This window comes from Pithys albifrons, chromosome 26 (genome assembly GCF_047495875.1).
Source record: "Pithys albifrons albifrons isolate INPA30051 chromosome 26, PitAlb_v1, whole genome shotgun sequence".
NCBI classification, from domain to species: domain Eukaryota; kingdom Metazoa; phylum Chordata; class Aves; order Passeriformes; family Thamnophilidae; genus Pithys; species Pithys albifrons.
The window spans coordinates 4,385,516-4,400,878 of record NC_092483.1 but is presented as its reverse complement, the minus strand read 5'-3'; the positions used below and the strand labels follow the sequence as shown (position 1 = coordinate 4,400,878).

At 38.3% G+C, this 15,363-nt stretch overlaps 1 protein-coding gene across 2 annotated transcripts in view; it reads right to left on the bottom strand.

Annotated features, from left to right (window-relative positions):
- The window catches only part of LOC139683003 (nipped-B-like protein), a 184,061-nt gene that overhangs the window by 83,885 nt on the left and 84,813 nt on the right, over positions 1-15,363 (bottom strand). For both annotated transcript variants that reach the window (XM_071577702.1, XM_071577703.1), the window contains one exon: positions 4,694-6,196. In XM_071577702.1, coding sequence (XP_071433803.1) covers positions 4,694-6,196 — 1,503 coding nt within the window. The remainder of the gene's footprint in view (positions 1-4,693; positions 6,197-15,363) is intronic.

The window sequence follows — 15,363 nt, the reverse complement described above, 5'->3', positions numbered from 1 at the left end:
ATGGTGTGAAACAAGGTTGCGTTCTTGCACCAACTCTATTCACAATCTTCTTCAGCATGATGCTCCAAAGAGCCACAGCAGACCTCGATGAAGAAAACGGCGTCTACATCCGATACCGTACCGATGGAAGTCTATTCAACCTAAGGCGACTGAAGGCCCACACCAAGACCCTGAATCACCTTGTCCGTGAGCTGCTTTTTGCTGACTATGCTGCCCTCGTTGCTCACACAGAAGCAGCTCTGCAGCGCTTAACATCCTGCTTTGCAGAGGCTGCTGAGCTTTTTGGGCTGGAAGTCAGCCTGAAGAAGATGGAAGTTCTCGACCAACCTGCACCTCAAGAAGTCTTCCATCATCCTCACATCACCATAGGCAATTCAGAGCTTAAGTCAGTCCAGCAGTTCACCTATCTGGGAAGTATCATTTCCTCAGAGGGTAAGATTGACAAAGAGATAGACAACAGGCTGGCAAAGGCATACAGAGCCTTCGGAAAACTCCATAAAAGAGTCTGGTCCAATAAACACCTGAAGAAAAGTACAAAGATCAGTGTCTACAGAGCCATTGTTCTGTCTACTCTTTTATATGGGTCTGAATCATGGGTCATCTATCGCCACCACCTGCAGCTTCTCGAACGCTTCCATGAGCGCTGCCTCCGTTCAATCCTAAACATCCACTGGTCTGATTACGTGACCAATGTGTCTGTTCTTGAACAGGCAGGGGTCAGCAGTATCGAGGCCACGCTGATGAGAACGCAGCTGCGCTGGGCAGGGCACGTCTCCAGGATGGAGGATCACTGCCTTCCGAAGATTGTGCTCTATGGTGAACTCGCCACCGGCTGCTGCAAGAGAGGAGCCCCGAAGAAGAGATACAAGGACTCCCTGAAACAACACCTCAGCCTTGGCCATATTGACTGCCACCAATGGTCCACTCTGGCCTCCAATCGGGATTCATGGAGACACACCATTCACGACGCTGCTGCTTCCTTTGAGAATGCACGGAGAGTCAGTCTTGAGGAGAAAAGACAACGCAGAAAGAACCGTTCCTTGCCAATGTCACCTAGGGAGACGTTCTGCTGTGCCTTTTGTGACTGGACCTGCCTATCCCGTATCGGCCTTTTTAGCCACCAGCACGCTTGCAGCAAGCGTGGGTAGTGCCCTTCTCAAATCTTCGTTCGCGAAGCCTAGCCATGAGTTATTGACAAATAGACCTTGGCTTATTAAGAGATATCATTATAAATTATGAACCCTGAATTATGAACACTGGAGTTCACTTAATTATATCCTAGAAAGTAGGCTACCAGGAAGTTGGGGAGAAAAATGTAAGACTAAAAATACACATGAAAAATCTGAAGTTCTGTCCCAGTTACAGTGACCAGGACCAGTTTATCACTGTATGGGTGTAACCAAAACTGTGTATTCTCCACCCTCTATGTCATTTCTCATGAACTGTTAATAACGAATCATTTGCAGAAGCTGCCCAGGGCAACCTTGACACCTCAGGTGAAGCAGAGCAAAACCAGAACCTAGGGGATTTTACTAAAAGCACCCAACTTTCAGAGGAGTTTCCAAGAGATACAGTTTAATTTACTGAAGACATCTAACTTTCAGGGGAGTTATAATTAAAGATCCATTTGGCGAACAGGTTAATCCCAAGAAAGAAGACAAGAAATCCAGAGTCCCATGTTTGGCAAGACCCACTGCTAGATTCAGCAAAATTCAGACCGAGTTGAAAAGTTCATGAGGATGAAGAGTGAAAAGTACGACCACCACCAGATGAAGTAACAGGATCTCCCCTCATAATATTCCTCAAAATGGACAGCTCTGCCCCAACTCCGCCCTCTATGATTATTATAACTAGATATTGCAATATTATAATTGTGTATGAATATGTATGTAAAAATATTGTAATTCCTCACTAGAAATATATAAATACTGTAGCTTCTCACTGTAGACTTTGGAGCTCTTTGTCCAATACTAATCGGAGGGTTCCCCAACATTGTGTTAATAAATACCTTGCTGTTTATTGTCTAAAACTTTGTCTCTAAACAGTTTGTTCTGCCTCTTTGGGCATCACAGGCTACAAGCTGGGTGTTTGAGAACCCTGCAAGGCACAGGAATGTTCCCGTCTTCATGCCAGTGACTCAGGTGTGGTAACTCCCCTCCAGGGAGGCATTAACACCTTCACACCCAGCCTGAGGGGGCATGTCTGCTAATCGGTTGTTAGGGACTGGTACAATAGGCAGTTGCAACGATCTAGACCATCAAAGATTATGAATATACCCTATGACTCACAGAGTTAAATCACCCATTGTGAAATACCCTGCCCTGGGGGAAGGTACTGGACATTCCCACCTGAACCTGAGCATATATAATCTTTGAGTTTTGGGACTTCTGGTACCACTCGCCAGATCCAGAGGAGGGCCAGAACCTCAACAGGACTGCGACTCCCACTCTCGACAAGACTGTGATCATCATCCTCATCAACAGATTTTCCTCTCCTTTTACTTTGTACTCAGTGGGACCATGTGGCGCTCAGCACAGGAGCTAATGAACACCATTTGGTTCATCCCCCAGAGTGCCGGGTTATACATGTGTTCTTTGTGGGTTAAAGCCATTTTTTCTTTGTATCACTGTATTTATTGTAATCTTTTTAGTAAATTGTAACTCTGACTTATAATCTCTTTTGAGTTGGGTTCATTTCTCCGGCCAGTTTACCTTTAAACCAGAACAAGTTCAAAGACACTTTTTCAAAATCTGCCTGGATGAACACACACAACTTGATTTGTAAGAGAAACAGTTATTTTTCCCACTAAACTTATTTCTAAAATCATTGTAAGAATCTTATTCTAGATGCAATAGCAAAGAGACTGGTATTAGATTCAAACATTTTTTTCCCCTCTAGAAAATATGTCCCAAGATATTTCAGAATATGTAAGAAATATATGGCTTCATAAAATGCAAAGTACACAAAAACACTGCAGCAAAGTTATAAACATGAATTTAAAATTAATGCATTGCTCATGTGTGACACTGCTATTAGAGTCATATCAATTGGATAAGTCATTAAAACCTTTACACGCTACTAAAATATACTATATAAATAGCCACATACAATACAGACTACAAAAAAGCCTATTTTAGAAACATTTGAGTAAGCATATATGCACTGTATATGGCTCAGAGGGCTCTAAAAATTACCAATTTTCTGCACATAGAATTGTGTTACTTCAAAGTCTATCCTTATGAGCCGAACTCCATCAGAAAGTTTTCAGTATTCCTTATTAAGAACATAAAAGTTTCATCTGAAATCTTTAGACTAATCTGACAGCAAGGATGCGACAATTTTATGCCTGACTCTAGATAGCTATTACTGTTAGGAATGGAAATTTTGCCTCTTCTGAATATCAAAAAGGGAGAGGGGAAATGTTCATAATTCCAGGATAAAGAGAAAATACTTAACAAGGAGGCTAATATGTTACAAATAAGGAATACTCATGCTGAGTTATTAAGTCTTTAAGGATCAATACAATCAAGTTAGTAGATAGAGAACAGACATGGCAAAATAAATTCATCATAAAGATATCAACTCTGTACACATGTACATAAACATAGCTATACCTTCACAAAGATAATGTCTACATCATTTCTTATCAGATCAACTTTGTAAGGAAACATCTCAATCTCAAATGAGCAATGATATACCTAGAACTGCATTCATAGATAATCCTGTATACAGCTGAAATCCTCTCCACTGCCACTTTATCTGCCTATTTTTGAGACATGATAGCTCTATAAACATAACTACATAACAAATCTAAATGCTTAAAATGCTAAACAATAAAAAAGAAAAGAACCCTGACCAGTTAGCAACATTGATTTCACAATGTGAAATTATCTACTACAGTCTGAAACCAAAGAAACCAGAATAGCACCAAGAATAAAACTGTTAAATCTGCGGAAGAGACAATCAAATATCAAACATACAATCCATTATGAATAAATTTCTGTTCATATTATTCATTTGAAAATGACAGTCCATTGCTTACCAGTTCCTTTCCTCTTTCTGCATACACTGGACCATAAAGATAACACTATCTGAATTTTCCTAAAGATTGAACTTATTAAAAAGTTTATTGTCACACAGCCTAAAGTGTGGAGGCTTCCCAACAGAGTTGTATTTATAATGCAAAAGAGGCAGATGGGACTTTGTAACTGCCTTTTTATTTCATCATGTCAAAATATCCTTTGGAAAAACCACATTTCATTTCTAAATAAAAATATAAAAGAATCTTAGGGCTTGTATACATAGTATTTCACACCACTTCAGCTACAATGATTTAGTTACAGTAGTACCATCCCCTTATACAGGCAAACCTAATCATTCCTATAGCAGTTATGTTTAACTGCATAAATTATCAGATTAAACTAATGTAATGGAAGTACAGCTCAAGACTATTTAAGTGTTCCCACATTAGGAACTTGCACTGGAATAAACAAATCACTTTAGTTACACTGTAGCAAGATTTCCAGTAACCACAATCCCATAGGCAAATTTCAGTTTGTTTCCCAAAATCACCATATAAGCAAGCATATAAACTATCGAATGTTTGTGTTTAATTTCTAACCACAGGAGTAGCAAATCTAAAGGAACAGGAGTATACAAGATACAACAAAATTAACATTTAAAAAAATCTTACCTTTATTAGATTTGGATGACTTGTTCTTGTTAGGTTTAAAACAAGAGCTCCTTGATTTATCTTCTCTATCCTTAATAAATTTCTGCACATCATCCAATGAAAGCTTTTGAAGGACAACTACAGGCTTAGCTCCTTTATTTAGATCTTCAACTAGTCCAATCTTCTCTACTTTGTCCTGTTCACCTTTAAATTCGGTTTTCCTTGATTCCTGAGTGACATTGACATCTTTATCACGCTTGATTTTTGGAATGACAAAATGTTTCAATGTGTCAGATCTTGCCCCCAACAAATAACTGGGAAACTCTGCTTTGTTGTCAGCATGTGCTTTATTACTATCTACTTTACTCTTATTACCATCTGTCCTTCGTTCATCCTTGCTGTTGGGTGATTTAAAACCAGGTCTATCAGGTCTTGATTTACTAGAATCTCCTCTACCTTCCTGTTTAATGCGAGGACTGTCAGGTCTTGATTTCTGATCCCCAGAAGAAAACCTTTCCCTTGATTCACCAGACTCATGTCTATGTTTCCTTGCAAATTTCTCATGTTTTGAAGCATCAGATTTAATACCATGTTTAGAATCATGTTCATTTTTGTTTGAGGATCTCAAATATTCAGGCTTTCTGATCTTGGCTGGATCTCCTTTGTATCTCTCTGACTCCTCCCTGTCCTCAGATCTTTGTTTAAGGCTATCATGGTCCCGTCTCAATGTATCAGAAACTGAATGCCCATCAGGCCTTTGTTTTGTCGGATCAGACCTACTTTCAGATTTTATCCTTGAAGAATCAGATTTCACATCTATTTTATGCCTAGATATTTCTATTTTCTTGTCTGATAATTGTTTACTAGAGTCCCTCCTGTTATCATGTCTATGTTTTGGTGTTTCGGGCCTGCCTTCATTCTTCTGTTTCAGCGTTTCGGGCCTCTGCCTTATTTCCTGTTTGCCATTATTTTGTTTTCCCTCATTTTGTTTCATCTCCATTTGCCTGCTCTGGTTTTGTTTTGATTCTGTTTGTCTGTTTTCATTGTGTTTAACTTCCATTTGTCTGCTTTCATGCTTGCTTTCACTTTTAGCTTCTACCTGTTTCTTCTCATTCTGTTTACTTTCCAACTGCTTGTTCACATTTTGCTGAAACTCCATTTGCCTGTTTTCATTTTGCTGGATATCTGTCTTTTGACCTCCAAAGTCTGACATTTTCCTAAAAATCTCAGGATGGTTTTCAGGTTTAAATTTAAGAACTCCAATGGCATCTTCTTGGGGAACACACAAAAACCCATCATTATATTGCTTGATTTCTTCAGGTTTTTTGATGATGTCTAAATCCTGAGTTACTGTTGCCTGAGAGTCTGCTCTTCCTGCTTGCTGCAGATCAATACTAACCATCAATGCTGGCCTCGCCCCATTTCCTACAGAACCTGTCTCCTGAGAAACTGCTCTATTTCCTCCAGTAGCACCTCCAACCTCCTGTGGTTTGTTTTCTTGTTTACGCTTCTTCAGAGGCTTATCTACAAATTAAAAGAGAAAAATCACAAATGCTATATATTAGAAAGAGGTAAATGCCCAAGCAAAAATGGCCATACCCCTCCATCCCCACCAATTAATCCTCCTCCACATGTAGTGCACACAAACAACAGAACAAAATTTAAAAGCAAGAACAGAACTTCTTTAATAATTTTAATGTATTCAGACTATCATTTGTTGTCAGTCTACCATATGTGCCAATCAATCATTAAGAAATACCTTCAAAACATATGATATCAGTCCCTATAAAATTCCCAAGAGAACCATTTAATAAAGAAGCTGCAATAATGGCCAAGAAAATACCAATTTACAGTTGAAGCAAGTTCTGAGGAATACTACTATAAAAGATTATCTTTTGCAGATTCATTCTGCTTCATTATACATGAACTAAGCAAGGATATGCAATGAATAAGACAGAGCTTCTCCCTACTTGATTCAGTTGGACTTCACACATAATGTAGCCAGGGAACACACAAACAATGAACAAAAATAATTAAAATAAGTCCAACACTCCATGCTTCTCTTTGAAACAAGGAGTATATCAAGAGTTCGAGTCTATACCATATCACATGTATTAAATGGGGGGCCACTACACACTTAAAAGCTTGAGTATTTTCCCCTTGCAACTGCAATGCTTTTCATATATGAAATAAAAAGTTCAAAGATAATTTTATGTAGTGTCAAAAGATTGACTCTACAATAATCCATTCAGTTTACATTTTTTTAAATCATTAAGAGTAGAATACAGAAAAATAGAAAGTGAGCTAACCACCCTCCCTGTTATTTGTTAGAAATCATAGAAATGCGAAGCACATGAAAATATAAAAAATATTCATTTAAATACAACTTATTTATATTACTAACATGATACTCTAAGCTAAAATTCATTTCTGCCATGAATTTCAAAAGCCCTACCTGCACTAAGGCTTATATTCTCATTTCTCAACTATCATTTTGCAACTTGCCAATAAAAAAATATTTTCTCTGTAATCAGGGAATATGATTTTAAGTCTAATGACCAAACACAGATCAAAATGTCTAGACCACAAATGCAACATAAGAAAAATAATTTATTTTGTGCTTAGATTTGCGATGCGTTATCACCAGATGCAATGAGCCAGCTCTCCTTTTGGGAGCAGGGGAAAGGTAAGGAGGATGCAATCAAGGAAGAGGGAATTAAACTCTAACAAAAAAAAAACAATCTCTCAAATTTTAAACCAGAATTATAACTGTGACTTCTAATTTTCTCTATACTTGTAAAAGATTCTGATTCATAAGAATTAAAATTTTAAAGGATCATCTCCAAAATTAACATTAGAACACAGTAACAAGTAGTAAGATGGTCAATTCCAGCGATGTGAACAGGTTTGTGGGTTTTTTCCATCATTTTAATTCTCAAATCTATTTGTATACCTCTAACTTCCTAAAACTCTGAAAGTACATACAACATTTAATAGCTGGAACAGTAAAGACAAATACAATAAACGCCACACAGTAACTGCACAACTGTAAATAAGGAACTTTTCAAAGTAGGAACACCTGCCAACCTTATGATAGACATGTGAATCAAAATAAATTTGATTAATTGAAGGTGCAGCTTTTTAGCATGGCGATTTTTGCTTTTTCTGTGAAACAACAAAAACTGTTGGATTCATATGAGAGCTTATATAGATTAACTTCCCTACGCTACTTATTAAAACAAATGCATTTTTTTTAAAACCTTCATACATTGACAAAAATTATTTTTCTGCATGTGACTAAGAGGGCTTGGACCTCACTGAGCTTCACAGGAGGTCTTAGAAATAACCATGAAGTTGAAGCTTCAAGACTCAAAGATTTCAAATTTGAAATTATTTTTTAAATAAAACATATACATTAATATACATACATACACACTCATATCACTACCTTATTTCTCAATAAAAACTCTTGAAATTTTGAAACACAAATTGAGAAACTTGTGTTCTCAGGAAAAAGTCATTCAGCTTTTTCATTTTAACCCATAAATGTCACCCACACTGAAAAAGTCCTGTAAAGCTCTGAGGGTGGATCTAGCTTTTAAGACATTACTGTTACCAGTTATCTGCCACATTCCTTCACCTGTAGCAGAAGGGAACCCACATTCATGTTTCTACAAGTGTGTTTCATTGTCCAGTGCATCAGATTATGGCACTAGTGAAGATGGTTTGCATTAACCTACCAGGCCAAACAAGCCAGCTAAGAGCCAAGATAATGTTTCCTTCTGCTACCCCTACTATGGAAGCAAGGCAAATGGCCAGGAAATGTGATGCCTTAAACTGATGTAGCTGGATCAACCAAAACTCACCTTTCAGAGCCCTCATGCTAAGGGCTCCAAGATTAAACAACCAAAGTAATTCAAGTATGACCAATTTTCTCTCTTGAGCTTCCATGGGCTCAAAATGCTGCTCTTCATCATCATCCAAGATATCAAATTGTAAGTTGAGAACATATAAATAGATCATCGCATCACAACTTGGCACATTCCCTCTAAATACAGAGCTCTTTTGATACACCTTCTTTGTTTCTCCTGACAACTGAATAGTGATGTTTAGTAAGTTATAATCACAACCTGTTGATATCTTATCTGAGAAGAAGGAGATGTCTCCAAAGTTTTCTTTTCCTAAATGGCAGGGTGATTGCAGATGGGGTTACAGATTCTTCACAGATTTCATGATATTTCCAGTGCATCCTGAGGGAAGTCCTCAGAACAAGACTTGATCATTACAGTTTTGCCTGAGACTTCTGGATCTAGGAAAAAAAGCTGGCCCAGGTATAAGAAAATAAGTAAGTTTGGTGAAGATACTAAATTGGGGGGAGCTGTCGACTCCCTCAAGGGCAGAGTGACCCTGCAGAGAGACCTTGACAAATTAGAGGGCTGGGCAATCACCAACAACAGGAAGTTTAACAAGGGAAAGTGCTGGATTCTGCACTTGGGATGAGGCAACCCCGAATGTTCATACAGACTGGGGAATGAGAGGCTGCAAAGCAGTGCCACAGAAAGGGACCTGGGAGTCTTGGTCACTGGCAAGTTGAATATGAGTCAGCAGTGCCCTGGCAACCAGGAGGGCCAACTGTGCCCAGGGGGGACATCAGGCAAAGCATCAGCAGCCAGTCGAGGGAGGTGATTGTACCACTCTACTCTCGACTGGGGAGGCCTCACCTGGAGTTCTGGGGGTAGTTTTGGGCATGACAATATAAGAAATACATTAAGTTGTTAGTGAGCATCCAAAGGAGAGCAATGAAGATGGTGAAGGGCCTTGAAGGGAAGCTGCATGAGGAGCACCTGAGGACACTTGACCTGTTCAGTCTGGAGAAAGGGAGACTGAGGGGAGACCTCATGGCAGTCTACAACTTCCTTGGGAGAGGAAGAAGAGGGGCAGGCACTGATCTCTGTGGTGATCAGTGACAGGACCCAAGGGAATGGTCTGAAGCTGTATCAGCGGAGGGTTAGGTTCGATATTAGAGGTTTTTCACTGAGAGGGTGGTTGTGTACTGGCACAGGCTCCCCAGGGCAGTGCTCTGTTGCCGCCCACTGACCCCAGTGGGTCCAGAAGAACCACGTGACACCGGACTCAGAGGTCAAACAACTACAACCCCAGCATCTCACCCGGAAAAGGCTTCGAACTTTACCTTATAAGTACATGTTTCTAACCTCAGCCTATGGAGTCAGATGTGTTGTGCCCGGGGCGGGGTTACCTCGGGTTATATATGTTGTCTAATTTGAATAATGTTGGGATTTGCCTGAATACACCATATTGGTGTGTGCGATCTCCTTGGACCCGTCCATGACAGTGCTCACAGCACCAAGCCTGACAGAGTTCAAGAAGCGTTTGGACAATACTCTCAGGCACATGATGTGACTCTTGGAGATGGTCCTGTGCAGGGCTAAGAGTTGGACTCGATGATCCTGATGGGCCCCTTCCAACTCAGCATATTTTATGAAAATATCAGGTTGAACTAGTGCATTAAAGATAGGATGTGTACATAGTACCACTGTCCTCACTGAGCATAATGGAAAAACTCCACTGAATGGGGACAAAAACTTTTTTGGTTGCCATCATAGCTGCAGACATATGAAAGGTAAAAAACACCATTGGGCTTCAAGGGCTTTATCAAATTTTGAACTCGCTTTGAACTATATTAGAATAATCAATAAAATATCAGAGAAGTGAGGACACAGTAATTAACCTCTGAAAACAGATGTCTTCAAGTCTTCTTTTTTACAGTCAAATATATTCAAGTTGGCAGAAATTTTTCTTGTTAAGGCATTGTTGTAGTTTGGGATTATTATGTAAATTCTCTCCCCTGCCACTAACTGCCCATGCCAGCAGTTAACAAAAGAAGTAGTTAACTGCTGATCACTTGGATGGGGGCAGGTTTGTCTCTTTTGTTTTTGGGGACATCTTTCCTTGCTTAGCTCCACAGAACGTGGGAGCGGTGGCTGCCGAGGAGGGAAGCTGCTCCTGCCTGGCCCGGACAGCTTTCGGCCGCTCGCTGCCACTGCCTGGACCGGACTGCTTTTGGCCGCTCGCTGCTCCTGCCTGCCCTGGGACTGTTTCTGGTCGTTCGTGTTTCCTGCTTCTTGGACAAGGAACGCAGGGGGAAGAGACAGAGTTCATCTGTGAGCTCACCACTTGTCTGTCTCGCTGGAGAGGGACTGGAAAACTCACTCCGCAGCCAGCCGGGCTGTGACATTGACACTGCTTAAGTATAACTTTCCTCCCGGAGGAAAACCTGCTGGGTTTTGTTGTTGTTTTTTTTCTTTCTCTTGTGGTGTTGGGGAAGCGGTTTGCACTAGTCTGTTTATATATAGCAGTTAAGAACAGTTATCCTTCTTGTATTAAAATTCCTTTTCTTAAATCTGATAAAGAGTGGCGTGATTATTGTGGAGGAGGCCCCCTCCCTCGCTTGTGGGTAAACATTTTGGTTTTTCCCCTCAAACCAAGACAGGCATGAGTCCTAAGACCCCATAGGGTCTTAAGGAACAGATTAACTGAGGAACTTTACAATATCCATTTAAATATACTTCATAATCTTCAAGGCATCAGTACCCAAGATTCATCCACTTCATTCCGTAGATGATAGAATTTCTTTTTATTATCAGGATCTAGGACTTTGCCAAAATATCAGACTAACATTTTTCTTTCAAATCCTGCAGACCGAGGTTCAAAGCTTGCCACAGTACTGAACAGGTAGGCTCACATGCTCCTGACACCAATGAAGTGTGATCAGGATCTTTTTGCTTCATTCTTTGCAACAATTTTTGTAATAGAATATTTAGTAAGCCACAGAAGAGCTTTCTGACTGTATTATAGATCAAGTATTTGTTGCTCTCAGACTCTTTTCTTTTTAGAATTATTCACTCCGCTTCCTTCCCTGCCTCCCAAGAACATAGATATTTCCAAAATGTATCTATGTTTTGTTCAATTACTTGAACAAATTTATGAATATTCAGAATAAAGTCTGATCCCAGCTATCCTCCTATGTATGCATTCATTTTGCTTGGCAAATTTGCATGGACATTCTCTTTACATTGCAACATGCTCACCAAAGGCAGTACCTTGGTACTCAAAGCAAGATCGTAAGCTATCTTATTCTAAAAAATAGCAGAGATGCTTTTTTTCAAATTAAATGGGTCACTGTGGTGCAAGAAACAAAATATTACAGGAACCACAAGTTTGAAATGGATTTCCGAGCAGTCATGTCTCACCTGTCCTGTTATGAACAGTATTCCTGGAGACAAGTTGTGGCCTTCATCTTTGGAAATATCTGCATGTCAAAACAATGAGTACTTTCAGATTTAGAAATTAATTACTGCAGAACCTTTGTGCAAAGGCACATTGCACTGGAATAACCACAGATACCTTTGAATTTATTTCTGCTGAAACTGCAAGTCAATCGTGATTTAAAGAATATCCATCCAAAAAATGGGTATACTTGGAAGCTGAGCAAGTATTAGGGACAGCAGCTGGATGAGGAGAGCTGTATTAAAGTATCTGCATTCTTCCATTTAATCTGAAATCTTTCCAAAACAGCAGCCAGAAGACCACTAGTGCTGAAGTCTCCAATATTACTGCTCTCTTGCAAACCTGATGATGGTCTTAAGTCCCAGATAAAACTATTTCAACAAATGAGTATAATAGGATGATAGCCTAAAAACTGCTTGTCCTAGCAAATGGAAATGGGTGTTTTGTAAATACTTGTGAAAAGGTAACAAGTCAAAATAAGAACCACATGCATGGTTTCTGAGCTTTGTTTTAGCAGAATGGTAGCACTCTGTTCTATTAATATTGTTTGGTAAACTTTAAAATCCAGAGATTTCTGATTTATCTTGAAGGCACAACAGATAAATTACCACTTCCCCATTTACACTCTGTAAGGGATTCAGCTGGAGACTTCATATCCAAGATGGTTAAATGTGAATGTACTCATCTTCAGAACCGCAAAGATTGATCCTCTAACACTGAATTCTGTATGACCCATTTTGATAACTCCAGTACAAACTTTTTGCATAACAATTAAGAGTGCAATATTTTAAAGCTCTAACACTCTTCAGAGATTATTGGGATATGCCTCCACTCATTTGAAATACCACTTATTTTTATTATTTAAATCAGCAGTGAATAAATTTATATCAAATATACCAGTCCTAAGCAGTTATTGTCAACCCTTCCATTTTTGAACATCAAGGACAAGTCAGCCAGAGGCCAATTACAAGCTTATCTTATTTAACCTAACAGTCAATACTAGGAATTTTCGACAAATAACACATAACCATATGCCTAAATAAAAAAACTGACAACTGTTTTCTTTTCCTAGTTGTTTTTCACAGATCTCTTCAAACACGTGCAAGTGCCTTGTCTCCCCTCAACCAATACTGTTGTGTAGACCACAAGAATCTAAACCAATCAATATAATCTGAATATAAGTAAGATTTAAAATTACTTTAATGGTACTGATAGATGACATATCAATGGAGTGAGGGAAAATACGCATTCTTATCCTTCTACTCTTTTGTTAACATTTAGCATTACTGGCCACAAGAGCTTGCTCTCACCTGACATCCCCCCCAACCCCTATTCCAACAAGCAAATAAAGAACTAAAGAGATCCCTTGCGCCACTAGAAGAGATTCCCATAGCACTAGCTCCTCTTCTTGAAGGAGACTCAGCAAACATAAGTCAAAAATTTTAGTCTCACTGCTTGTTCTCTTACAGAAGAAACTAAGAAAGTAAAGTCATGAACCTGGTATAGGAAGCTTTATAGAACAGAACATAATTACAAAGGCTCCAAAGTAGAGACCAGAAGGCTTCCAGCTGCTGCAGTTCAGAGGAAGGGATTTCCAAGAATCTGAACAGAAACAGCTGCAAATTTTTAGCAATCTGTCAAGAGACTTTATCAAACTTCTGGTCTCTAGGCAAAAAAGAAAGTCCACCAGGAGGGATGTCTAAACTCATTCAGGAAAAAAAACCAACCACAAACCAAACAAAAAACAAAATCCCTAAAAGGACTACAGGAGTCTCTGACATGCCTTAGGGTGTAGCACAATTCAGAATCTTCATTTTCATAAAGCTCTGTTTGTTTTCCTAAATATGACAATAATGTTATCAGAACAACTGGAGGATGAAATATAATCTTATGAATTTTTCTGCTTAAGAATGTTTGGTAACTCATTATTCCCCGTAAAATATAGCAATACACAAAAGAAATATTACACTAGATAATAACAAGAATTGAACTACAGCAAATTATAATCAAGCATCTCGACTTGTTTAGAGACTGGAAGCTATAATTTAACCTCCCTGAATTGTTTTTATAAACAATATGATTTCAATTTCTCTGTGAGATAGATTTTTCTGAAACAAATCCTGGGTTTTATCCATGTGATTGCTTTGTGAAGAATTATAGTTTTGTAAACTCAATTGTTAAAAAATTCTGAGCAAAACCTGAAGTGCGAATACTTTTGAAATATACAATGAAGTACCTAACTTCACAAGCAAAAGACAACACACTAACAGCAGACTTACTTCATGTATCACTTACAGATTAACATATCTAATTAGGTTCAAATTCATTTATAGGAACAAAAAACTTTAGAAATAAGCAAATTACTTTAAAATTTATTGGTGAACACTTTTAATCTTCCTTGCAGATGCTGATTTTATTCTGACATCATACCTTGCATTCAAAAATATCTTCAATTAACTAGATCCAGTTATATTTATACAGGATGATATTGAAAAAATGAATGTGTCATCTTAGGCTGATGTTGAACTTAGTGACTATGTACTATAGAAATGCTGGGCTTAAACTGTTAAAAAGCTTTATTAATTATACATGCCATTTCTTTATCTAAATTTAAATCCACTATAGAGAAGTGACTGTCTCAGAAAAAAAAAAGTCACTACTGGGTAAGTAATATTATAAATCCTCCCATCCATTTAACAGGTAAAATCAAGGGCATACGTTACATACATAGCATATTTAATTTTCTAATCTTAGTTCATGCTATAAATTAAAATACACTTCTTACTAAACTTCTGGGGTTTAGTTATTTTCTACATCTCCTTACAAGAGTAGGTTTCTACACTACTCTATGTAAAGCACAACCTGGGATAAATGTGGGAATTTGCTTTCATGTTATACAAGAGCACCAAAGGAAAGTAAACACTATTCAAAAAATATGCCTCTACTTTTCTTTTTTAAAAATGTGCTTTTCAGTATTTCATTCTTTTAAAAATATAAAAGAAAGTAATTTTTCCTAGGTAGTTGGAAACATTGCAACACTTTATTTCAGTTCCTCTAGATAGAAGAGAAATATCTTTTCTTAAAACATGTCTGAACACCAAACAAAAAAGTCTCTCATCTATAGGAACTGGATGTTGCTTTTTCTTGGGAAAGCTATATCAGGCACCAGTTTCATCCATTAGAGAACACCACAAAATGCATACCTAATGAAAGTTTGTATACACAAAATACATGGTACCCAATTCTCACACTGTTCTACTACATAATCATTTAAATTTTATACTGTCTCATTTCATTTTCTGGTATTAGTAACTGCAATCTTCTGCAAGATTATTATACAAATGACTACACTATCATCTTTAAGTAAATAAACTCCCTATAAC